Below are 25,816 nucleotides of genomic sequence, written 5' to 3'. Positions count from 1 at the left end.
AATTTAGGACATGGTAATAAAATTGAACTAAACACCAACAGGAATAAAAAATATATGCATATGCTGCAAAATCGTTAGTGACCTAAAGTTAATTTCAAATTGAATGTCTGAAAAGTCTTTTACAATGACAAAATTTGAGAGGAAAAAAAAAAGAAAAGGAAGAAATTAGTATACAAGAACTGTGGGTAACTTGTGAACAATATCCATGGGGTGCAGGGATTAATTATTGCCCTTTTCTTTGTGACATAGTTGTATTTTGTTTGGTTTATTGTATATGGTCTCATTGGGTTTTGGCAGAAAACAACATTCCTAGCTGATTTCCAACATGTGGCCTGGCTTACCAAAAGGAAAAAGAAGCGGGGGCAGGGGGGGCCAAATTTGGTTATATTTTTAAGACAGAGTGAAAACTCTTGGGCCCCATTTGTTCCTGAAGTCACTCTGAGAACCTTGCACTGGGTTTTGCTGGAACAGAATCAAGACCTTTTACATGGATGTGACAGGCAGTGACGAACGCCAGGCTAAGAATGGGAATCTGTCCCCACTGGTTTCCTCCAGCCCCACCTCATTTCCTCTCTCTTCCTTTTCTCTGGTGCATACTTTCACACACTTCTCATCCGGACAAAACCTAAGGCACTTGGTGGAGGAGCTTAAAAAATTAGGCAAAAATGCACAATGTAAAATGATCTCCATCACTCCCCCCTCCAAAAAAAAAAAGGGTTCCACTAAAGCAGTTTGTCCTTAAAATGATAGAAAAGCATTATATTCAGAGCCTCTCTATTGCTTATTTACAAAAATGCTGTAAAAATTAGTAACCTGCCTTATAAATGGCTGCTACAGTGACTAATTGGTATGATCCTAAAAGAGAGAATTTTAACTAGTGCTAGAGACCACTTTGCCCACAGCATGCTCTGCTACATGAGGGCGCTGTACCAGACGAGTTACCTTCTGTCCATTATTGGGTCACTGGCATCTCTCCGTCCTACAAATATGAACGCTGGGGCCTGCCCTTTGTTTTTATCATCTCCATGGAGTGTGTGTAAGTATTTACAACATAATACTGAACAAATAGAACTTAAACTACAGCAGTGAAAGAATTTTTCAATAATACTGAAACATACTATAGGTAGCTAGAAGATCTCAAAAGAGTATGATGTGTGAACAACTCCAAGCTGTCTTTCTCTTTGAAACATTAAGTGTAGAGTATGATGATTTTCCAAAAGCAACCTTGAACTCTTAGACACTTTCTTCCTGATCATACGTTTTTACTGTTCCCTGAATCCACTAGCAAACCAGCTTTTCACTTTTTGCATGCAATTGCAGTCAGACCAATGGTGTGACATTCTTTGTTTTTAAAAACAGTTGTTTAATTTAAAAAATTCCAACTGAGTACTTGAAATTTCTTTGAAAAATTCAGATTCACTGTGACTCATTTTCCTTTATCTTGATTCATGTAATTTAACAATGAACCTCTTTAATAGAAAATTTCAATGAGCTCATTTTAAAATGGAAGTGGCAAATGAATACAGTAGAAGCTACTAAGAGCTACGCTGGAGTGCTAAGTGTAATGGAAAACTTAAGTGCTTTCCCCGTGAAGTTCCTCAGTTCTCATCAAGAGCTCGTCAGGTGTCAAAGCAATCTCTCTTACATTGCCACAGAGATTTGTGTGAACATACAGCTGCGTGTTTCATTTTGGAATTGGGTTCATGATGTTTTAATGACTTCTGTCCAAAATAAAGAGAATAAGATTCCTTCTCTCAAGATGAGCTGTACTTATTACTGGAACGGAAGTTGTCATATCCGTGATCGTGAGCTTTGAACTTTAAGCAGGACTGCTTTTCCTCCAACGACTGTTTTTCTTCAAATGACTGACACCAGCAGCATAAGCATGACTGCACAAAACAAAGAAATGTGTCACATGCTGACAACTGTCTGTGACAGTGACTTTCTTACAGACTTGGAAGTTCTGGGACCCTTTCTTCCCAGGGAATTTTCCCTTTAAAAAGAATGTTGGCTATTGGATCTATTTGTATTTGGTTATTTGAAATTGGATAGGGAAGGGGGGAAAACAAGATGAGGGGTGGGGGTGGGGGGGAGGGAAATGGGGACCAAGACAGGTGGAAGGGTATCAATGTATGGGAATTAATGCACCTTCTGTCTGGCAAATATCATGTAAACCTTCTATTAATTACAATAAAAATATATGAAAAAAAGAAAAAAAGAAATACAAAAAAAGAATGGTGGCATATGATAACATGCTTTTACTGAAAAATCCCAAGAGGAAGATAAAAATCTCTTTATAATTAAAATTAATCACCAAGAAGAAACTTCTCTTCTTGGTGACTTGGTTGCTCATATTCTGTAATTAATGTAGAATGTAAAACTTTTCTTCCTGGTAAACAGAAATACGACTGCATTTGTCCATGTATGAATATATGTATAATTTATTTCAATGGGCTACCCTTATACATATATTCTATAACTTGTTTTATCTTATGTGATAGTGCCATAAATATCTCTCAGTCATTCAGGATTATCATAGCTCTTTTCAGTATGCACAATAGGAGTATAGGACATCTAAGTGTATTCATTCAATTTTTTTTTTAAAATCCCCAAATTTGTTCATCATTTGTTTTATGAAAAACTGTCTGAGAAAATAGGAGCTTTGTTGTTTTCAGTTCTTTAAAATGAGGGAGTTGATCTTATAAGACTTCATTCCACCCTTAAAAATATCTGAGTTACCATTACCTGATTTTTGAAATAGTAACTCCTCTATACAATACCTTAATAATAACAAAATTATATTTTTAAAAATCTGGCTTATGGCCAGGCACTGTTAGTTACACCTCTAATCCTAGCTATGCAGCAGGTTGAAATCTTATGACTGTGGTTCAAAGCCAGTCTGGGCAAGAAAACTTTTGAAACTCTTTAAAACTCTTTAATCAATCATCAAAAATGCTAGAAATGGGTTTGTGGCTCAAGTAGCAGAAGTGTATGCATGAGTAAAATGAGGTCAGGGACAAGGAGGGCCTTGTCCTATAATCCTAGCTTCTCAGGAAGCTGAGATCTGAGGATCATGGTTCAAAGCCAGTCCAGGCACAAAAAGACCTCAGACTCTTATCTCCAATTAACCTCTAGAAAACAGGAAGTGGGGCTCAGCCCAGGGATAGGGCAGTAACCTTGAGCTAAAGAGCTCAGGGACAGCAACCAGGAAGAATTGAAGCCCCATGACCCTCCCACCCCCGCCACACACACACAAAAAGCTCAGGGACAGTGCTCAGGCCCTGAGTTCAAGCCCCAGGACTGGCACAAACAAATAAATAAATAATTGGAGTTCTGAATGAGCAAAGAATTTCTATAGAGTGTTGTAGTATAACTAGGAAACCAAATCTTTGGATTCTCAGTGATAAATATTAGAGACAATGTCTCATTCCCATATAAGGAGAGGGTTTAGTTTATTGACAGAATAAATGAAGATATGAATAGACGTTGTAGTGCAGAGCTGAAGGAGGACTAATTAGACATCTTACACATGGAGCGGCAGCTCTGCTCACTCAGAAGATGGAAAAGAAGAGGAAGAACCTGATTCAAAATTTAATTTGATTTGATATTTCTTTTTGTTTCCTACCCCTTCCTCCAATTTTGGTCCAAGTTGGGGGATCAAGCCCAGGGCCTTTTGCAAATGCTGTGCCACTGAGCTACCTAGCCTCAGTCCTTCCACTTATTGTTCTTATAGTCCACGTGTAAAAAGGAGTAACAGCGCTAATGCAAATTGTGACTGAGTAGTCCAACATCTGCCTTTAATCATGTTTACAGTTTCCATGTTATTTATGTGATAACTGTCACCACACTTTCTTTTTGCTTTCGGTACTGAGACTTGAGCACAGAATTTGCACAAGACCCTGTCTAGTCCTTGCACTTTTTTTTTTTTCTCAAATAGGTTCTGGCACTTTTTCCTTGGCTGGTTTCAATTCTCCTCTGCCTTCTGAGGAATTTTATGAGTATAACTGATTGGCAGCTGTAGGGGGTGGCTGGTTAGGACTAACAGGCAAATATCAACTGTAGTGATTTCTAAGTGGAAGTCGTATGTTAAAATAATTATCGATGCTGTAGTACAAGGGAACCCTAAGAAACTAGCTGAATGATTTTCAAGGGTTAAATTTCAAATCATACTACAAAAAAGCTTCTGTTTTAGAATATTCTCTTACCTTAAAGCAGTTTTTAAACCTTTTGCTCACCAAGTATAGGGCAATTGGATTAATGCAGGAATTCAAGGAGGCCATATTGATGCCAATATAGTCCAATACCAACAAAAAGCTGTCAAAACAAAAATAAACAAATAAATAACCAATCCAAATGAAAGTGTCTGTCAAAAAAATTCCACTTTGGGTAGAATATTGCAGACTTTGGTTTTGAGAAGGAAATAATTAGCCAATGATTCTGAGATTTTTTTCCCCCAAATTTGCTTTTAATGATGACCTCTGTGTCTGTTTGTGTCTGGCAGTCTGTCTGTCTCTGGCATTCTGTCTCTGTCTTCTCCACTGCCTCCCCCACCCCACCAACCTCTCCCATTTCCAACTCTACCTGGCAAAGTAAAGTTTTATTTGGAACTGCTGAGGCTGGCTGTAAAGAAAGGATTGACAAATGCCAGGGAGAGTCAGATCTGAGATGGTCCCAATCCCTGTGACAACTCTGCCTCTGTGTTCCCAGGGTTCTCTTAGGCCCTCTTGTTTCTTCTGTGACACAGGAACAAACAGGAAGATTGGAAGTCTTAATTGTTCCCCACAGATTAGAAAAGTGCCACTCTTTCTCTCTGCCTGTGAAAGGGATCAATGGAAACACTTCTGAGTGTCACCTGATGACAGGATGATTTCTATTACACCTTTCTTACCTCAAAAGTTCACATCTGTTGGGATCATTCTGATCATAAAGTGTGAGCTTCAAAATCCTGCTCAGGTGAAGGGGAAGCCAACAGAGGGCAAATACCAGGACTAGACAAAACACTGTTTTGGCCACTTCTCGTCTCTGAAACAAAACCACAATTATACCCTTAAAAGTGATTTCTTTAGAGATTGGTTATTTGAAATTGGTTAGGGAAGGGGGGAAAACAACATGAGTGGCGGGGGCAGGGGCGGGGGAATGGGGACCATGACATGAGAAAGGGTATCAATGTATGTGAAGTAATGCACCATCTATCTGGTGAATATAATGTAACACTTCTACTAATTACAATAAAAATTTATGAAAAAAATGATTTCTTTATATTCATAGCAAAATCTCATCCCAAACAAAATAATACTAATTACAAAATCCAGTGACATTTGTAAATACTCAGGATACTGAGATTTCAAGAGGAGAGTGAATGTGAATTGAAACTAGAATGACCAGAGATTCTTCTCTTCAAAGCAACAGTACTCTCTAGAGCTTTTTAGATTGTATAGAGTATCTCTAATTAGAAGAAAACAAAAATATTCTTTTGTGTATCATTTAATTATCATCATATTTTTTTCTTTTTTATGAAAGAATTTATCAACATTGATTTTTTTATATTTTTATTGTAATTAATAATAGGGTTACATGATATTTGCCAGATAGGAGGCGCATTAATTCACATACATTGATACCCTTTCACATGTTTTAGTACCCATTACCCTCCCCCCACCCCCCAACATTTATTTTTACATCATATTTCAAATGTCATCTTTAACTAACAAGTATTCAAGAAGGGAATCTCTATATACAATCACTGGCACATAGATTTTAGAACATAACTAAAATTAAGCTAAGGGTTTGTATATCATAGATACCTATTAATAAATGTAATAAAACATTATGTCTACAGAGTATATATAGCCCATCATAGATTTTTATGCAAAATCAGCATTGTAATTACAATCTTGAGCTACTCATCTTGCATCTTCTTACCTGCTTTAAATGATCATTTAAGGCGATTTGCATGCCACTCTTCTTTCTCAACATTTCACATGTCATCAGTGTATAAAAAAACGCAGTGATAGCCAATGGCAAACAGAAGTAGAAACTGAATAGCCACCAGTCTTTGGCTTTCTTGTAAAACTAGGTCGAAGAGAGAATGTGTGGTTAATACCCAAATTATATATCTATATATATAAATTTTCTTACTGTTATTTGGAATTGAACTCATACTCTTTTAACTGCTAGCCAAATGCTCTACTACTTGAACAATGCTATACTAAATGTTAAGCTTTAGAAAAAATATTCATCAAAGATAAATTTGCTTCTAATATCGATGCATTTTATAATTATTATGTAGAAATTTTCAGCCTACATCTAGTGAACAAAAAATTAAATTGATACAATAAATGAAACAAAATTTCCCAAATATGCTTCAGTTATCTGGGACAGTATGACAAAACTATACCCAATTATCGGGCAACATTTGTTCTTTATTTCCACTTCACATAAGTAGGTTGTCCTTAGGGGATTATTTGCATTCAATATCTTATCTGAAAATGTAAAGATATTCTAATGCTTAGGTAAACTTTTCACATTTTATTAGGTATGTTTAGTGGTCTGTTATGAAGAGGTATCTTAACCATTAAGATCAGTAATATGTGTGTGTATGTATATATATATATATATATATGTCAATCAATGTATTCATGAACCATGCCTTTTTTCTTATTCTTTTTCTCTTCTTCCACTGTTAAAAAAATGTTGCTTCATCTGTATCTATGCCTATGTGGCCCATCCTGTCTTTTTACTAGTAAGACAACAATCTCATTTTCAAGTTCATGTAAGCTCCTTCATTATTCTCTTCCTGTGATATACTCAGTTCACAAAGTTTAGTCATCTTATAAATAAAAGGAAGCAGAAAATAATCCCTGCTGCAACTCCTTTTGTATTACCTTCTTTTAACCTATTCTGTTAAAAACATCCTTTTATAGTTTATGTTTAGGATTTGTTTTTTGGAGTCTAGCGTCATCGTTCTTTTTCTTATTTCTTGATCAAATATTCTTTTTTTTTGGTCTTGTGCTGATCCTGGGGCTTGAATTCTGGGTCTGGGTACTATCCTGTGCTTTTTTGCTTTCAGCTAGTTCTCTACCACTTAAGCAACAGCTCTACTTTTAAGTCTTTGGGTAGTTAATTAGAGGTAACAGTCACAGTCTTTCCTGCCTAGGCTGGCTTCAAACCACGATCCTCAGATCTCAGCCTCCTGAGTAGTTAGAATTACAGACATGAGCCACTGGCAACTCACTCAAATATTCTTTAATAAATAACTAAGATTAAGTAAAAATTTGCCAAGGCAGCTTTCCTTTTACCATCAGACAAACAGATGGGCAGTTTGTCATGCAGAATCCATTCATATGAGGTAACTTCTACTTGAACATTGGCTTTGAACCATCCTTGCCTTTCATGACTGTCGAGCTGTCTTATACAGATTAGACAGCAGTAAGGAGTCTTGAGTGGGACTTAGTAGGAAAATTATAATTTTGCACCAGTTATCATGTGAACTTAGTTAATCTTTGTAAGATCCAGAGGATACTTAGAGAGGTATCTGATCCTGAGTCTTACAACTCAGGTCATGGTTACGGGATTTCCATTCTTAATTTCTGCCAATGATACTCATAAACCAACAATTTCCTAAGGAAGAAGGGCTAGTAAAAGCAAGTAACTATTCATAAGGCAATATCAGAAAAAGAAGGAAAATTTACCTGCATGAAGGCTGTTTGCTGACCAGGATGCAACATACAAATATGTAGACGTTTTCCATGGTAATCCATGGTAATCATGTCAAAAGCTATAGCTTCAGGAACAGCCAGAACTATGGAGGCCACCCATATCAAAGCAATTTCTACTGCTGTCCATTTTGGAACACCAATCCCTTTAATGCGACTCCACGATGCAACAGCTCGATATCTGAAGATGCAAAAAGAACGGTTTTCTAAGCTGATAGAGCTTGGTTTTTATTGACTTTACCTAGTTTACTTCCTAAACAAATAGTCGTGGCAGTAGTATCATGCTAAGAATCTTTGTGGTCTAAAAATAAGCGCTTACCTGTCAATACTTAGAGCACATAGACTCAGCACAGTGATTCCCACAGAGGCCTTCTGTATGAATGGCACCAGTTTACACATCTCAACTCCAAATGGCCAGTTGTTCGCAAGGAGCTGCATGGAAGAAAATACATGAAACTCTGTTAGAGACCCTTACACAGGGCCCCTTCTGAATGTCAGTACTACAGTAAGTCTTTACTTACAATGTAGTTAATCAGATGACAAACTCTGGTTCTTACTCTCATAGACAACTCCTTTGTAAAACACCAGTGTTTAATATGTACAACAAGAGAAAATATGGGGAATAAAAAAGATATAGACAGGGGCCGGGAGTTTGGCCTAGTGGTTAAAGTGCTTGCCTAGCATGCATGAAGACCCGGGTTTGATTCCTCGGTACCACATACATAGAAAAAAGCCGAAGTGGTGTTGAGGCTCAAGTGGTAGAGCTCTAGCCTTGAGAAAGTCCAAGGACAGTGCTCAGGCCCTGAGCTCAAGCCCAGGATTGGCAAAAAAAAAAAAAGAAAAGATATAGACAGCTTATGAGAATTCATCATCTATACAATAAGTAGCTTAGTTGAGTTTCCTCTGGGCCAAATTGGATCTGACTCACTATTATATGGTTTTAAAACTCACGTCATAACCAAGCTAAAATGTAGACAAATTTGAAATAGACTATAGGTATTTCTTAGTGGAAGAGACTAGACGATTCCTATGGAACAATACTTTATGTAGAACAACATGTGAGTCCATTTCCTTATTCTTTGGTGTAAGCAATTTCTTTGATAGTAACTCAGAGTAACCACACTGCTACCTGAGTCCATTAGTACCTTCCTGCTACCCTGTGCTAGCTCTAGGTCTTTATCTTTGGAGGTTCTTTCATAGAAAAACTTGGCTAAATCTCTTACCTTTTTCTGGTTGCTCAAGTCTCTTTCTAGCATAACTTACTTTGACCACACTTTTAAATACAGTAGTAACAGTCCCTGACCCTATTCCACTTCTTTTTTTGGTGCCAGTTCTAGGGCTTGAACTCAGAGCCCAGGTGTTATCCCTGAGCTTTCTTGCTTAATGCTAATGGTCAATCACTTGAGATATAGTTTCATTTCTGGCTTTTTGACGATTAGAGATGACTCTCATGGACTTTTCTGTCCTCAGATCCATCTTCAGATCTCAGTCTCCTTAGTAGCCGGATTAGAGGCATGAAATACTAGTGCTCCATCCCACTTCTATTTTTTCTATAGCAATTTTGACAAGCAATTTGTAATGTACTTCCTACTGCATAGAACATTATTTGATTGGTTATTTTTTTACTGTCTCCCTCCCTAGACAAAATATCAGTTCTTTAATTGCCTAGAATAATGTCTGACAAAAAGCAAATAAATGCTTAAGAAATATATATATATATATATATGCTTCTTTCATCTATCTATCTGCAAGCATCAGTAATACAGTGAGCAAAGGGACCTATTCTTGGTATTAAATACATGTAATTTCTCTTTATTTGAGTATGGACTAATGATACCACCCGTCATTATATATGGTTATTTTCTTTCTTTTGGACAATCATATTGTCACCAAGGAATGATAATAGATGATTCACTCTAAGTAAACATGTGGAGGTAATGCTCTTGAGGTTTTAAGTGCAAAAAATATTTCAAATCTTTGGTTTTAAAAATTATTTTAAGAATATCTTCCAAAGTGAAAACTATTTTGAAGCATAATTGGGCATGTCTGACCTTTAGCTAGGCTATCATATGTATCTTATTACAAAAGAATTTTATTTCTAAATTAAATGTGAAAAAACAACAGATACATGGAGCCAGTGTTGGAGGAATTACCATATATGTGTTTGAGGTAGGGCCCTGGTCTACAGAGTGAGGTAAAGCAGAGCAGAGAGACAGCTATAACTAAGTCATTGTTTTAGGAAGAAAGGAGGAGTGACAGATCTGCAATAATTAATCCCTACTTGAAAGGAATATCTGCCAAGAAACATTATGCAAGGAAACCATATATATAGCTATATATATGCATATACATAGAGATAGCAATATAGATATAGATAGATAGATACATGTGACATCTATCTATGTATCTATGCCTATTGGTTTTTCAGAAGGAACCAAAAGTTTGAATTTTTATGTGACATTTGACAAGTTATGAAAGCTACTGAAAGATTCATATTTTGAAAATATGATCACATATTGTATTAACCAAATTCTACAATTTTATGACTTCTGGATTAATCAAATTCAACTCTGATTTGTTAGTTGATGCAATGAATGTTGCCAAGGAACATTCTGTTTACAGCATACATGAAGAGGTCAATGAACAACCACTGACCATGTAAACCACCCTCTTCTCCTGGAGCCTAGAGTTTGGATAGGGAGACATATAGAAAACCAACACTATTAGATATATTGCCAACCAACAATCCTCTCAAGATGCTGATGGTAGGATTTGGTACTTTCTTTCTTTAAAAAAAAGTTAATATTAAGCACTTGTTCGAAGAGATTATAGAGGTACTTTCTTGATAGACTTTTCAACAAGACACCGCTGAAGATAAACCATTTGAATAGAAAGGTGACTAAAACAAGGGAATATGCCATACACATAGAGCATGAGCAAAGACCTAGACACCAACACAAGCCTGATGAACTGCAGAGACAGTAAGAAGACTTCCAGGCAGGAACATAGTAGGCCAGCCAAGTATAGCAGAGATGAAGTTGTGGATATAATGAGAATTCTTTCTTTCTTTCTTTCTTTCTTTCTTTCTTTCTTTCTTTCTTTCTTTCTTTCGATCGTTCTTTCTGGAAATTGATTGCAAAGTCTGAGTGAGTAAAAGGAATGATACTATTTATCATTGTTATAAAAAAAAGTCAGTGTGAATGGTTAGTATAGAATAGGATGTGTGGACAAGATGTAAGCACTGGAAAGAACTGGTGGCATATTAGGACCATGTGATGCCCTTGTAACTGAGCCTTCCCAGCTAACTTAATGAAAAAAAATTCATGTAAGAAGTTGTCCCAGTGCCCTTCCCTAGTTGAGCCATAAAACCAAGACAGAGTACAATCTTTGATTTCTGTGGTCAAGCTGATCAGATGGTGAGCATATTATTTCTCTTCCCCTTCCTATGATCGTAAGTACAGCCCTCACTCAAACCTTGCCATCTTGGTTGCAGAGAAATAGGATGTGGGATCCAAGATGGATTATAGGACTGTACATCACTCAGTGGCGTAGCAGAAGTCCTCTGATGTCAGGAAGTCTCCAGATCTTGTTGTTTTTTTTTTAAAGTCAACTTGTGAAAGTATCAGTTGGTCCTTTTCTGTGACCTTCTTCCTTACATAATCGACAATCATGTTTTCTGGGTGTGTCAGGGGGGGTAGGGAAGGATATGGATTTGAGGCCTTGCCTTCCTCATTCTCCATAGATACCTTTCTCTTTCATCATTAAAGTCTGGTATTTAGTTCAAATCACACAAGCAATTTGGGATTTGGTAGCCAGGATTGCCTAGGATGGAATTGCACCTTGGCCAGGCAGACTATTGTCAGAGTCACTGAAATTTTTAGGGTACTATTGGTCTTAGGTGTCTACACCTTCTCTGAGGGTGTAATAAAAATAGCTTTGAAAGAAGTCATTACTAGTTATGCATCTGTTCAAAGTGATCAAGCTGTTACTTTTATGGTGAAAGCAACTTAAGAACCATACTGTCTTAGGCATCCCCTGGAGATTATATGCTTTACAGAGAATACAATCTGCCATAAAGGCAGAATGATGAATGACATTTTTTAAAAGAACTGTGAAATCAGTTTGAGTAGGGATAAGGAGATTGCTTGTTCTTTGCTTTGGGTAAGAGCGGGATGGAGGTGCAGGCTCCAATTCCATCTATATAGATTAATGTACAGAGACCATTCCAGGTGCCTCCCACCAGAGGGAGACTAGACTGTAGGAAGAGAAATCTCAGTTACTGGTTGTTTAGAGATGAGGTCCTAATTTGTTCAGGAGGTCCCCCCGCACCCCCGCCAACAACCTATAATTCTCACATTCATCACCTGAAGATTGGAGACTAAGTCCTTAAGTTCTGAGGAAAAAAAAAAACAAAGGGACTTGGTGTAAACTGGATCAGACCTTGTGATCTGTTAAACTTAGTGATTCATCCTTGATTACATTACACCCAGGTCAAGCTTGACCCATTACAGTCTGACTCCAAAGCAGAAATCAGTGAACAGTGTGATCACAACTTAAATTTCTCTTTGAAGAAGCTACTTCTGAAGAACAATAGCTAACATTATATGTGGTTTCAGCTGCATTGTTATTAAGACAATTATTCATCCTTAGCTACATTTTTGTCATTTCCCTGGAAACTGAGCACTATGATTCTGTTTAAATGATTGCTTTTTCGACTCTTATTTTTGTGTATAAAGACAACTGTATGATCAGGCTCTCCCTGACTAGAGCAGAAATGCATGGATTATGGGCTGTGTCATCTCAAACCCTTCATGATACGTGGTCATACCAATCCCTTGGCTTTACCAGTAACTAACTTTTTCTAGAGTAAATACCAAATAAAGGTAATCATCTTAGAACCCATGTATTCCCGTACCTAGAGAGAACTTATCTACTGGTTATCTGTCCATACTTCTTTAACTCTCCTACAGAAAAGATTGAACTTTGCTCTATACCCTATGGTTGTAAATTGTCCTAAGCTTATCAATACAACCACAGTCAACTAGTTATTTAGATGATAATTTTACACTAAATTCTGTGTGAGGGAAGCCACTTTGAGGGCTTCCTAGGACGACTTGGACTGAGGAAATAGCCATACTCTTTCCTTTTGATCAGTGTATGGAGGGGTCAATATTTAGGTTAGTCAGAGTTTACACTCATCCTAGATAACTCTTTAAAGGTCTTTGCTATAAGCAAATCTGAGAAATAAATTATCAAGTGGAAGGTCAAACCACAATGGTTACAGACTATGGGTTTGATATAATCCAGGAAACTGAGACCCAAGACACAGAACTCAATTTAAATAATTTATTAAGCATCTTATGTGTTCTAACAGGATACTTGTTTGCTTATGGGTGCTTTTGAAGGAATTCCACAGGCAGGTAAACATTTGGATAGCTGGAGGACAGAGAGGACTTAACCACTGGTTATCTGTCAGTGCTTCTTTCTAGCCACCACCAGTCCAAGAAACGAAGCACTTGACGTTCTCCCAAGCTGTTCTCAAGAACTTAGAGGTGGCACATGCCTACAATCCCCACTAAGATCTCTCTCTCTCTCTCTCTCTCTCTCTCTCTCTCTCTCTCTCTCTCTCTCTCTCTCTCTCTCTCTCTCTCTCGAACTCAAAGTTATAAACTATGTGAAGTTATTTCTTTTTTCTTTTGTGGTTCCTCCCGTATGGTTTATGCCCTGTTGTCACTGTCATACCCTGTGTATTTTGTATACATTTATCTGAATTTAGAAAGGGAAAAGGAACAACAAAATAGTGAGACAAAGGATGAACCAATAAAACAGTAATACTTATAAAACATTATGTTGGAAATAAACTTTACAGCTTTGGGGGGAATAAGGGAGAGAAAGAGGGAGGAAAATGAGGGAGGGGGTAAAAGTGTTCAACAAGAAATGTACTTACTACCTTACTATGTAACTGTAACCCTTCTGTACCTCACCTTGACAATTAAATTAAATTAAATTTTAAAAATTGCCCAGGAATCAGAGAGGTGGTTTGTGGTATACATTCAACAGAATCTTCTTGCCCCAAGTTCGATATGAACACAGGTTGAAACTTCAAGTATTTTCCTTCTTCACTAACTAAATTAAGTACTGTAGAATTTAATTCATAAGGTCTTGAGTTTCCAAATTAAATCCAACTTTAATTAAAGGATTATAGCCAGGCATAAAAACATAGTATGACGTATTTTGTAAATATAAGCAAGTACAATGTTTATCAAAGCTGTATCTAGATATAAATGGAAAGGCCTCAAAATAAAGAATTCTGTAAGCCAAAAAGCAATTATTTTCAGGTGTTTCCTGTTAATAAATTAGGATAAACTTAAAAAAAAGAGTGGATCAATTTAGATATTGTAGCTGATGAAAGTTCTCAGATCAATTCCCCTCTGGCTGTGGAAGAGTATCTTAAGGTGACATAGTGCCGTTTTTTGCTGGTTATTTTGAGAGGTTTCCTGGGCATTTATGCCTGTGCTAACTTTCAGCCCTGATTCTTTATTCTATTTCCTGAGCAGTCAGAATTACCACTGGAACCCCATCTATCTATCTATCTATCTATCTATCTATCTATCTATCTATGCATCTATCTATCTATGCATCTATCTATCTATCTATTTATCTATCTATCTATTCATCCATTCTTTGTCCTTATAACTATCTATTTGCTTATTCTTTTGGTTTCATTTCTGCAGAGAAACTCAGACCAACATATCTAGCAACTTTTTATCTATGTAAAGTCTTTTCTGTTGGTTGTGGGACTTGAACTCTGGGCCTGGGTATTATTCTTGAACTCTTCAGCTCAAGGCTAGTACTCTACCACTTTGAGCCACAGCACCACTTCTGATTTTCTCAAGGACTTTCATGCCCGAGCTGGCTTTGAACCATTAGCCTCAGATCTCAGCCTCCTGTGTAGCTAGGATTACAGGCGTGAGCCACCAGTGCTCTGCTTAATATTTTTTTAAAAATATTTTTGTCTCAAAATATTTCCAAATAGGTAAGCTGGTAGATGAATGGAGACGAATGAGCTATCAGGAAGGGTGGCAGTCAGTGACAATAAACGTAGCTCTGAGCTCAGGCTCAGTTTTGTGGTTACTATTGCTTTTGGCTCACCCTAAGAATTGGATCATTGCTCTTCATACCACCAGGAGTCCTGCAGTCCAAACCTCTGACCCAAGCTATCAGAGAAGATAGGGAAACATAAACTAAGACTTGTGACAATGTTCTTAAGTTCAACACAGAGATAGTATGGAACCTAATCATAGCTTAGAGATTACAACTGCCAAATCTACCATTTTGAAAGGCACGGGACTGAAGAAAAAAGAACATTAATCTTCGTTTGCTTTCAGTATCTGAGGCTTCAAATTCAAAACGGGATGCTACTGCTTCTGAGAGATTGGAGAAGATATGGAAAGCATATGTTTTGAGGCCTCCATTGTTTTCTACTGAGAAGGCCAGCTACAGCAGGCTCAGCCTCTGCCTTACTCTGGCTATTCGAAGCTCTTTGGAGACAGAAAACTCAGTCTGGTCCTTTCATGGCCTCTGACAGCACAGATCTGGGGCAAGTTAGTGCCTGGAGCTTGTTTAAAATGCAGACATCAAATTCTTCTTTAATTGTAAACCAAGTCTTGGATGTAGAAAAGCAATAAGATTCTATAAGGAAATCACTCTACACTAAGAAGTTATCTTTATAGTTAGTGATTTAAAAAATTCCTATTACACTTGGAAATTTATTCTTTCACTTGTCTGGAAAAAAATAACCATACCAACAACTCAAACATCAAATACAACAAACTATCTTTCTCCTCATCAGAAAAAGAGAACTTCTTTATTGTTAAGAGGAAGCTAATTGAACTTAAAATGTAGCAATAGCACATTTTTTATCTATTGTTATTCTTTTTCCTTGGACTTTAGCAATTAGATAACTGAAAGAAATGGTCTGGACAAAAATAAAACATGTATCAGAAATGCTAGTATGAAGTAGAGGCGTTGCACATGTACTTAGCATGTGCAAGGCTCTGAGGTCAATCTCCAATGCCCCCACAAAAGAGCAAAATAGTAAAGAGAGAGAGAGAGAGAGAGAAGAGAGAGAGAGAGAGAGAGAGAGAGAGAGAGAGAGAGAGAGAGAGAGAGAGAGAGAGAGAGAGAGAGAGAGAGAGGGGTTAGAATTCTGTATCAACATTGAAGCCTTTCCACATGAATTAAATTCACATATCTTGTTCAAAAAGTTTGAATATATGGCACCAAAGATAACATATAGTGTGTCTTGTTTACATATGATGTATCTTATTTCACAGAATAGCCATTTACAGTATTTAGGTCTAACAGTTCAGTATTCACTCAACAAAATGAAGGCTTCTGTTTGTTCTGGTGAATTTCCACTGGAGATTTATATTACTTCCATAGCAAATTTCTTTTGGATAGTAAAATGAACCAACAGTAGACTGAAAGAAGGCATGACCATACTGGTGATAAGGCTGTTCTAAAACTGCTACTATTTCATAAAATGAAAGAAAAAAGGAAAGTAGACTCAATTAAGTACTAAACTATAAAATTTTAAACTATAAAATTATTTTATATGATTTTTAAGAGAATGTTTTAAAATGATAAATAGCATGAATAGGAAATATTCTTTTGTAAGGTAAAAGGAAAATGTAAGACCTCTCCCACTGAGAGAGATTTACATTTTTCAATTTTGTGTTTAATTAAAGATCACATTTTGCAAAATTAAAATGAGGGGGGGAGACTCTGCTAATACCCAGATAATGCCAAAAGGAATCAAACCCCATAAAGTCAGGAAATGCCAAAGTTAATCAGCTTGCAATAGGAAATAAATGTCCATCGCCTCATTACACACACATACCAACCATTACAGGTATTTTCTTCTTTTTGTTTTCACTATATGTTGAGCTTTTACTGTTTACTTGTTTTTTAAAATATTTACAGCATTCATAATGCCTGACACAGTGTGGTGTACTGTGGTCACTCATTAGACTCGTTGAATAAAAATGGATCAAGGAATAATAGCCTGTGATCGTGCAAAAGGCAAAAAAAACTATGCTAAAAATCACGTATTAAGGAAGGCACTCTGCTCTATCTCATGACAAAATGTGAACATTTCTTTCAAATAACTGGCTTCACAGAAGTGTTTTTACAGTACGAATCAAAGGAGCGAAATAATGGAGTGGATGTGTCCACAACTTCGTAAAAGGATGTGCTTTGTTTTTGTCTTGGTTTCCTGTAGCAGATAAGTTTTTTTCTATGTTTAAACTAGCGTTTTAATAAGATAGGACATCCTCATTCAGGGATTCACAAGCCAGCACACTTTCCTGATTTCCACATAGAACTCAACGGAAGTTGCTGGTTAAGTGCTTACATTGTACCCATGCTTCAAGGACAAATATAAATGACAAGTTCTACTAGGCAGCAGTCAAAATGCATTTAACTGCTTAAAGATTAGACTGTGAGGCATACAAAGACGTGGGTCAGAAATAATGCCAATGCCTCCTCTAGAAGCCCTATTAGGTAGGTCACAATATGACACTGTGTACAGGGACTCCCAGAGTTGTGTAAAACAGAGGCCTCAGGAACTATAGCATGCACACCCAAGAACCAGAGTGTTACACAGATGATGGTGCATCACACACCTGTAACCCTAGTTACTAAGGAGGCGGAGATCTGAGAATCTCAGTTCCAAGCCAGCCCAGGTAGGAAAGTTTGTGAGATCTCCAATTAACCACCATAAAGCTGAAAGTGGAACTGTGGCTCAAAATGGTAGCGTGCTAGCAGGGGACAAAAGATCTCAGGGACAGCAACCACTAAGCTCAAGCCCCATGACCACAACCACCACCAACAACAACACAAAAACAAAAAAGTTGTCAGGAATCAGTGGTTTGCTTATGCCTATAATCCTAGCTACTGAGGAAGCTGCCAGCCTTACAGAAAAGTTCTTGTGACTCTTTTCTCCAATTAACTGCCAAAAAGCAGTAGAACTATGCCTCAGGTGGAAGAGAACTAGTCTTGAGTGATAAAGAAAACTAAAGGACAGTTCCCAAACCCTTAGTTTAAGCCCCAGTACACACACACACACACACACACACACACACACACACACACACACACACACACACACACACACACACACACACACAGTAACACCAGGCATTCAACTAACCTAGTAGATTCTTGTTAACATCCTAAAATTGTGCAATGGTTTTCTGAAGATCAGTTAAAGTTCTTAAGACAAAATTTAAAATTTCAGGAAAACCAGAAATAGAAAGATATTTTAAAATCAGTTCCTGGGAGATATTGTACTTCACCTCAAGTATATTTCCCTGAAAGTATCATGTTGAAATTTATTTCTAAGTCTGTAACAGGTCAGTAAAGAAATGACTAGCTACTCTCTTATAAAATAGAATAAACTTAAAATGTAGCAATAGTGTGTGCTTGGAAACTTTCGTGGACACCTACTTTTAAAAGATCCAACTAAGAGAACCTAAAGTATTGGATTCATTTATCTGAATCTTCTAATATCCTATGAGCACAAGAGGAAAGGGACAAGAGGAGCTCTTGGGCTCAGAACACACTAGAAAGAACTCAACAGACCTTAAGTCATTTCCTTACTGCTTATACCTAGTTCTATTGGTATAATATCTCATAGGTCACTGGAAAGCTACTGTCAAAAAACATTGGATGTGTATGGAATCTAATATTTACTGTAGTCTGGGGACACTGAGGAGACAGTGTATGGTATACACATCCTGAGGATAGCCTTTCTTCTTTCTGGAAACTCAATAAAACTGAAACAGAGAGGAGAAGGGATATAGGTCAGGAGATAAGAGTATGGTTTAGAACCTCCTGGATGTAGAATTGTCTGAGAAATGTTTCCATCAATTTTCCTAATAAATTTCTGACTCAAGAATGGTGTTTATTTACACTTTCCCCACTATTCACTTTGTCACTTTGCATCTTGCTCCTTTCTAACCAATATATTTTGATTGTTTTCTTATTCTTTTTTATTTTTACCAGAGGGTCTAGGTAGGGGGTGAAGAAAAAAGGTGGGAGGGAGAAAGAAAGGGAGAGAAAAGGAAAGAAAGAAAGAAAGAAAGAAAGAAAGAAAGAAAGAGAAATAATTCTAATATAAAAAATACTGGGCCTGGGGCTGGATGTAGCTCAGTGGCAAAGTGCTTGCAGGTACAATGTCCTGGGTTTGATCCCTAGTACCAGAAAAGACAAAAAATACAGTTAAAAATACTAGGCCGGGCGCCGGTGGCTCACCCCTATAATCCTTGCTACTCAGGAGGCTGAGATCTGAGAAAAACAGTTCAAAGCCAGCCTGGCCATGAAAATTCCATGAGACTCTTATCTCCAGTTAACCATCAGAAAACAGAAATGGTGCTGTGATTCAAGTGGTAGAGTGCTAGCCTTGAGTTGAAGAGCTCAGGGACAGCACCCAGGCCCAGAGTTCAAGCCCCACAACCGACAAAAAACAAAACAAAACTAAACCATACACATTGGGAATAGGAGCTGAGAGCATGGCCTAATGGTAGAGTGCCTGCCTAGCATTCACAAAGCCCGTGGGTTCAATTCTACAGCACCAAATACACAGAAAAAACTAAAAGCAGTGCTGTGACTCAAGTGGTAGAATGCCAGCCTTGAGAAACTCTAAGGACACTGTTCAAGCCCCAGGTCTGGCAAAAAACCCAAACACTGGGAATAAAAGAAGTCTAAAATTAGATCAGTTTTGGCCACTATATACCCACCACACTGAACTGTTTCTCAAACATAACCCAACCTCTACTTGACTTTGCAAAGCTCTGAAAGAGACTTTCACATCATAAATTATTTTGCAAATCTTATTTCAGCTCAGGCTCCCTGTCAACACCCTTTAAAGTACTTAATCATTTATTAGCATTTGACATGTTTCTCTAAAAATAATCAGCTATAGCATATCAGCCACACAAAGCTAACCTTATATGGCTGGATGTTTTTTGTGAAATGGAGACCATGGCTTCCTTGGCCTTGAGACAACGGGATCGTGGCTGTGTTGTACAACTACAGAACTCCAACAACTCTCTTTAAATGAGCAGAGAAAAATGTAAAGCCTTTGGAAGATAAGTCTTACAATACTAAAAGAAACATTACCTTGATAGTTTTAGAGGTCTGAATTTATGGAATGACCCAGTGTCAGGTCAAAGGTAAACAAAGCCAACCTCGAGAAACTTTTAGTGCCGAAGGTATAGTGTTTGCCAACCATTTTGTCACAGGAATCTGTAGCCAACTTGTGAAGCAATCTACTGGGGATGTGAAGTCTTGAGTGTCTGGATTATTTGAATTCAACTGTGGATTTGGTTATTTGTCTAGCACTCTCAAACAGAAAGGATCTTATTCAGTTGAACACTTCTAAAATATGAGTGTAAAAAGTCCCTTTTATCTTATGTCTTTACCTAAGACAGCATCTTTTATCTGCAAGTACTGGTTAGTTTGTGGTAGGGTCTATGCTCAACGCATGCTGAGTACTGTGAATTGACCCCAGCCACTCAGAGCTATCTGCTTTACTCTTGGTTAGCACTTGTTCAAAGACAATAGAGCTTATAGGTGCTTACTTACTGTTCTCTCAAATGGTATAAAATGCTTCTGCCACTGAACTATCTATGCATTTATTAAATAATCACTGAAATATCTTGGTTAATAGCTCAGGCAACAGGTACAGTATTCAGACAGGACATCGACGCTCACACCTGCAATCCTAGCTATTCTGAGGCTAAGATCTTAGAACTGAGGTTTAAAACCAGAATGAGCAGGAAAGCCTTTGATATTCTTATCCCCCACTAACCACCAAAAACCCCAGAAGTGGAGGTGTGGCTCAAGTGGTAGAGCAGTAGTGTTTATCACAAAGGCTCAGTGCATAGACCCTGAGTTCAAGACTCAGGACTGGCAAAGCAAAACAAAACAAAACAGTATTAATAAGTTGGTACCTCCATTGATTGCTTTATTATAGGTACGTATGATTCAGTTTACTGATAGGAAAACCATGACTTCAAAAATTAAATTTCAAGGTATACCAGCAGTTCTTATACTAAATGACAAAGTTAGTTCATTCTACAGAAACCTGTTAGTTATTAGAACTAGTTATGTTAGCGAGAAAGGTGAGATGATTCAGAAAGATAATTCTGCTTGTCACAAGCAGAAAGGCATCTGATTCTTTGCAGAGGTCACTTTGTTCAAAACTCATTTAGGGGTTCAGTGAAGCAAGTCCGCATTTTGACACGCCAGCATTTCAATGCCTGTGCCCACCCCGTCTTGACTAGTTAAACGTTAAAGATCAGCAATTTTGTCTTCCAGAATTTAGAAAGCAGCCTCTTTGCCTCCCAAGTCTTAACAGCAAACCATCTGAAAGCACGCCTGGGTCACTTGGCTAATTTTGACCTCTCCACTATCACTGAACCCCTGACAGCAGCTGGATCCTTATCAAACTGGTTAATATAGTTCTTGATAATGTACCTTATCCATCAACATGAAGATTGTTTTTCAAGTACCTCTTTGTGGTGCATTTATATGGATAACTGTATCAATACAATTTTATAATTTTCAAATACTGCCTTCTGGGTAAGCACATCGAATTTGAAAAAATACATAACATTTTATGGAGTATAATAATATAACTTTATATAATATACAAAAATATAATACATAATAGTATAATATAATATATTGTGATATCACATTTTTGCCCTAGGGCTTAGTTAGCACTCCTGTTACCTAAGTTACTACCTGGCTGTGATCACATACAGCTTATTGGTTGAAAAGGGATTTTGCTAATGTTTTAATTGGGCTGGTCTCAAACTGTGATTCTCCTGTTTCCTGCCTTCCCTATAGCTGGAATTACAGCCATGTGGTCACCACACAGCTTTCATATCTGTGCTACCACCAATTAATAGTGAGGTAACAGCATCTTATTATGCAACCCCATTCATGGTAGCATGGGCAGAAAGGGAATAGTCAGTAGTTTGTAAGTAAAGAAAAATTCAGATACTTCAGATTCCTCAGATTTCTTTTCTTTCTTTCTTTTCTTTTTCTTTTTTTCTTTTTTGTGGGTCATGGGGCTTGATCTTAGCCTGGGCGTTGGGCATTGTCCCTGAGCTCTTCAGCTCAAGACTACTGCCCTACCCTTGATCCAACCCTCACTTGGTTTCCTAGAGGTTAATTGGAGATAACAGTCTCCTTTTGTGCCCGGCTGGCTGTGAACCTTGATCCTCAGATCTCAGCCTCCTGGAGTGGCTAGGATTACAGGCGTGAGCCACCCTCACCCTCAGATATTTAAGTACTGGATTTTTGGATCATGTGACAAGTGGGCCTGGATAAATCAGACATTTTAGAGAACTATTAGTGGAGATAGGTGGATATGGAGAAGTTATATAAAGTAGTAATCAGGACTGAGTATGGTAATTTTGAAGTACAATGTGGCAATGTCTATCAAAATTACAAATGTATGTACTTGTTGACTTAGTGATCATCCTAGTCTGAGAAATTTTCCCCCTAAACATAGTTATAACATGTATATCAACCTGTGTATACAAAATGTTATTTGTAGCCATGGCTATAATGATTAGAGCTGACAACAACATTACAACCATATATTGCCATTCTTATTCAAATACAAGCATATACATATTCTAATGACATTTTGCTATTGTGTACCTGTCTATTGTGTATTTATGCAGCCCATATTTTATATATGTATACATTCATCTACAATTTTAAATATTCATGTGGATATGATTGAACTTTTCCTTTTCCATCATTTTTTTTGTATATTTATATTACTGCATGAGTCCTCTTGAGTCATACCTCTAGCCCTCCATCTATTTTGTGTTGTTCAATGTAGGAACAACCATGTATGTATTGAGGTGAAAGATAATGATGTTTCCAGCATGTTTGCACATGAATATTTGAAGTGTTGTCTATATTAGGTCTGTATTAGTGTTATCTAAAATTAGTGCCACCTAATTTTATAGCTATCTAGATAGCTATAATTGTAATGATTCTTTGGTTTAATTTGGTCTGTTCAAGATAGGTTGAACAGACTGGGTAGTTTCAGGAGAAAGGATGTAATTTTCTGGGAAATAATAAAAGAATCTGGAATGAAAGAAAATGTGTATGCTTAACCAGATATTCCCAGGTTTGTCACAAAGTACTAGTTGCCCAGAAAGAAAGTGTGATAGGTCTGGAAGATCTAATTTAAACCTGATCTGGAAACAACACAACACAAATGACTGTCCTCATGTTCTCTCACATTGGACTGGCTTTGGGCTTCTTCAGGCAAGGTCTCCCATGACTTCCATAAATAGAACTTTCAATGAATTATATGTAAAACCACCAAAGCTATGTGATATATTCCTTTTGGGGGGGCAAAGGGGTCTTATCTCATTTTTCTTTTAACTTCTGTCAACACTTTTATACTTAAAAATTTCTCATGTCAGTTTTGATATTGAGTTGACTTCCCTCTGACAAAAATGACATATGGTAGATTTTAATCTGAGATACCCTAAGAAATAAATGGGCCATTCAGCACCCTACTAGAGGTTTAACTGCAGTTAAGGAGCTCATTTACAGCTCCCATTCCTCTAAGTAAATCCAGAGTGCATCAGAAATAAATGTTACCAAAGTTTTAGAAATTATTACACATCCTCAACCTATTATCCATTTCTGGGAGTAGTGTTTCAGTTTAGAGCCTGTATCTTAATCTGAATCTCATCTGTAAACCTGAGAAATGTCTGGAATTCTCTTGAAGAGTGGCTCTTGGGATTAGGATTTCCAGAGATTCAGGAAGGGACATGTATAGGTCTTCCCTATTGTAACCGTTCCAGCGGCTGAGGTCAAAGCACCCTCCTCCCCCAGCTTTCCAACCCTACTGCCCATTTGCCCTTGCACAAAGGTCAGGGCTGACCTTCGCAAAGGCACAAGGTGCATGCTCATTTCCTAACACTTGTGTTTTACAGTGGGATATTCTATTGTTGCTGATGGTGGAGAAGCAGTGTAAAATATTTGCATCATACTTTCGCATCACATATTTCCAGTTTGTTCGCTCAGGCTGTTTCTCTTCACACCACAAATTCCCAGGAGGTAGACACTAGTTGTCTTATCGGAGAGTTGAGGACACTGGGACCCAAGAAGTATTGGGATAGAATTCAGAGTTCTAAAGCAGCCTGGAGAAAACTATGGATGTTAGTGTGCTGCCTGGGTCTTTAAGCCTTTGATACCTATGCAAATCACACAAGAACTGTTCATGACTGGAAGCATGGCAAGCTGTGACAGCTCCTTGGTCTTGTTCATAAAATAATCAATGATGAACAAGCATATGGTTTGCACTTGGAACCTTGCAGCTTTGGGCCTGGGCTCCATCTCTACTTCTGATAGTCATTGTGAGATCAGGAGCATTCTATTAGCATCTTGTAAAATGGGGCTATTGGAAGAAGCAAAGGACAGAAGACATTTTAACCCAGTGACTGCACCACTGCAGGCATGCAATGAAGAGTAGGTAACACCACTGTTGCAGACAAACTATAGTGTCACTAAGCTGGGGTCCTTTTTCTTCAAGGACATTTGTTTCTTAAAAGTTTATTCCCATGGCCTCCTTTCAGAGGCCACCCAAACAGTGCTTCCCAGAGTATTAACAACACCAGCGGCACATATGAATCACTTAGGTATCCTGAGATGCAGACGCTAATTTAAAGAAGTGTGGAGTAGACTTGCACTCCCAACATTTTCAGCGATTGCAGTGCCGGTGAGCCATGACTCACATTTTGAAAGAGAGAGGATGCACCCAGAGAGTGGGACTTCAAGACTAAGGGATGGCCAGATTTTGTAGTTCATCAAAATCATACAGAGCAGGACTTTTCCATACGAATTACTATGATCATGGCCCAGAATTTCTAGTTCAGTAAGTGTGGGGTGGCCTAGAAAGATCTTGATTTCTGAAAGGAAGCAAGCAAGCAAGCAAGCAAGCAAGCTAGTTAGCTGGCTTCCAGTGATTGTGGCGCTGCTAAGTCAAGAGTGCTATACTGATGCTTGGCAGAAGGCTGTAAAATGAACAATCGGAAGAGAATTTAGATCCAATCGTCAATAATAAAAGCTGTCTCCCTTCCCACTTCCGGCTGGCCCCTCCCCTAGCCCGCAGGCGGCCCGAGCTTTACCTTATAGACATTGGTGGGGATGTCAATGAGGATATGTAACAGGTCCCCCAGGGCCAGGCTGGCGATCAGAATATTGGGGCCATTCCTCATGCACTTGTTCTTGTAGATGATTCTCAACAGCGTGGAGTTTCCAATGATACCCAGCACGAACACCAGGCAGGACACAACCGTGTTGATGTACTTGAAAGTCAGCTTGATCTCGATGCTGCCTTGGCACGGGGGAGGGGGTAAGGATCGAGGTGGCGGGGCTGCAGCCGGGCCCCCTCCCTTAGTCACCTGTACAGGTGCTGGAGACCCTGGCTGACTGGAGTTCGAATCATTTATCCAGGAGGTCTTCGTGGGTGGCATCATCAGCTTTTCGGTCCCCTGAAAGGAGTGCGTGGCTCCGGCAGGCGGGAGTCCACTCCCTGCTCCCCAGACCCCCACCAAGCCACAGGCCAGCACCAGCGCCATCAGGGCGCGTCCGCCCAGGCTTGGCGGCGGCGGCATGCCGAGGGCTGGCGGCGGCGGTGGGCTTCCGGAGACCGCTGCGCTGTGGACCGTCCGGAGACCCGCTGGGGAATGAAGACGGGACAGGGCTGGGGACCCCGGCCACGCCCCTGCAAATGCACAGGCCGCCGCTGGGCGCCCCGGCCCCGCCCCTGCCAACCCAGCTACCGCGCGCAGCCGGGAGAAGTAACTTGAGTGCGCGCGCCGTGGGGAAACTTTGGCCGGCGGGGTCCGCCTGCGCGCCCGGCCTTCCCTGCCGCCCTGGCCCAAGGAAATCATTTGCCCTGGGGCCGAGGGTTCTAGAAGGGATGTCCAAGCAAAGCTTCAAGCATTTCTCTGTGCCAGGCGGGAGACTCGGTGTGTTTCAGCTAAAAGTTT

The 25,816-nt window shown here is 38.6% G+C and overlaps 1 protein-coding gene across 1 annotated transcript; it reads right to left on the bottom strand.

Moving 5' to 3' along the window:
- Positions 1–1,733: 1,733 nt before the first annotated feature.
- Ednrb (endothelin receptor type B) lies at positions 1,734–25,501 on the bottom strand. Its single transcript, XM_090341994.1, has 7 exons — positions 24,950–25,501; positions 8,035–8,147; positions 7,692–7,896; positions 5,923–6,072; positions 4,889–5,022; positions 4,206–4,314; positions 1,734–1,889 (listed from the first exon to the last, which is right to left on the bottom strand). The coding sequence occupies exons 1-7, from the start codon at positions 25,436–25,438 to the stop codon at positions 1,755–1,757; spliced, it is 1,335 nt and encodes a 444-aa protein (XP_090198120.1). The 5' UTR covers positions 25,439–25,501; the 3' UTR covers positions 1,734–1,754.
- Positions 25,502–25,816: the final 315 nt, after the last annotated feature.

Source organism: Megascapheus bottae, chromosome 11, assembly GCF_031878675.1.
Source record: "Megascapheus bottae isolate mThoBot1 chromosome 11, mThoBot2.hap1, whole genome shotgun sequence".
NCBI lineage: Eukaryota > Metazoa > Chordata > Mammalia > Rodentia > Geomyidae > Megascapheus > Megascapheus bottae.
The sequence above is the reverse complement of the archived record's forward strand: the minus strand, read 5'-3'. Positions and strand labels throughout refer to the sequence as shown.

What these genes read in the sequence shown, in the direction of transcription:
- Ednrb (XM_090341994.1), bottom strand. Translation starts at nt 25,438, where the DNA reads ATGCCGCCGCCGCCAAGCCTGGGCGGACGCGCCCTGATGGCGCTGGTG. An exon ending in TGTGCTCTAAGTATTGACAG is followed by an intron (nt 7,897 to 8,034) that starts GTAAGCGCTTAT and finishes TTGCATCTTCAG; the next exon opens with ATATCGAGCTGTTGCATCGT. An exon ending in AACAGATGTGAACTTTTGAG is followed by an intron (nt 4,315 to 4,888) that starts GTAAGAAAGGTG and finishes TTGTTTTGACAG; the next exon opens with CTTTTTGTTGGTATTGGACT.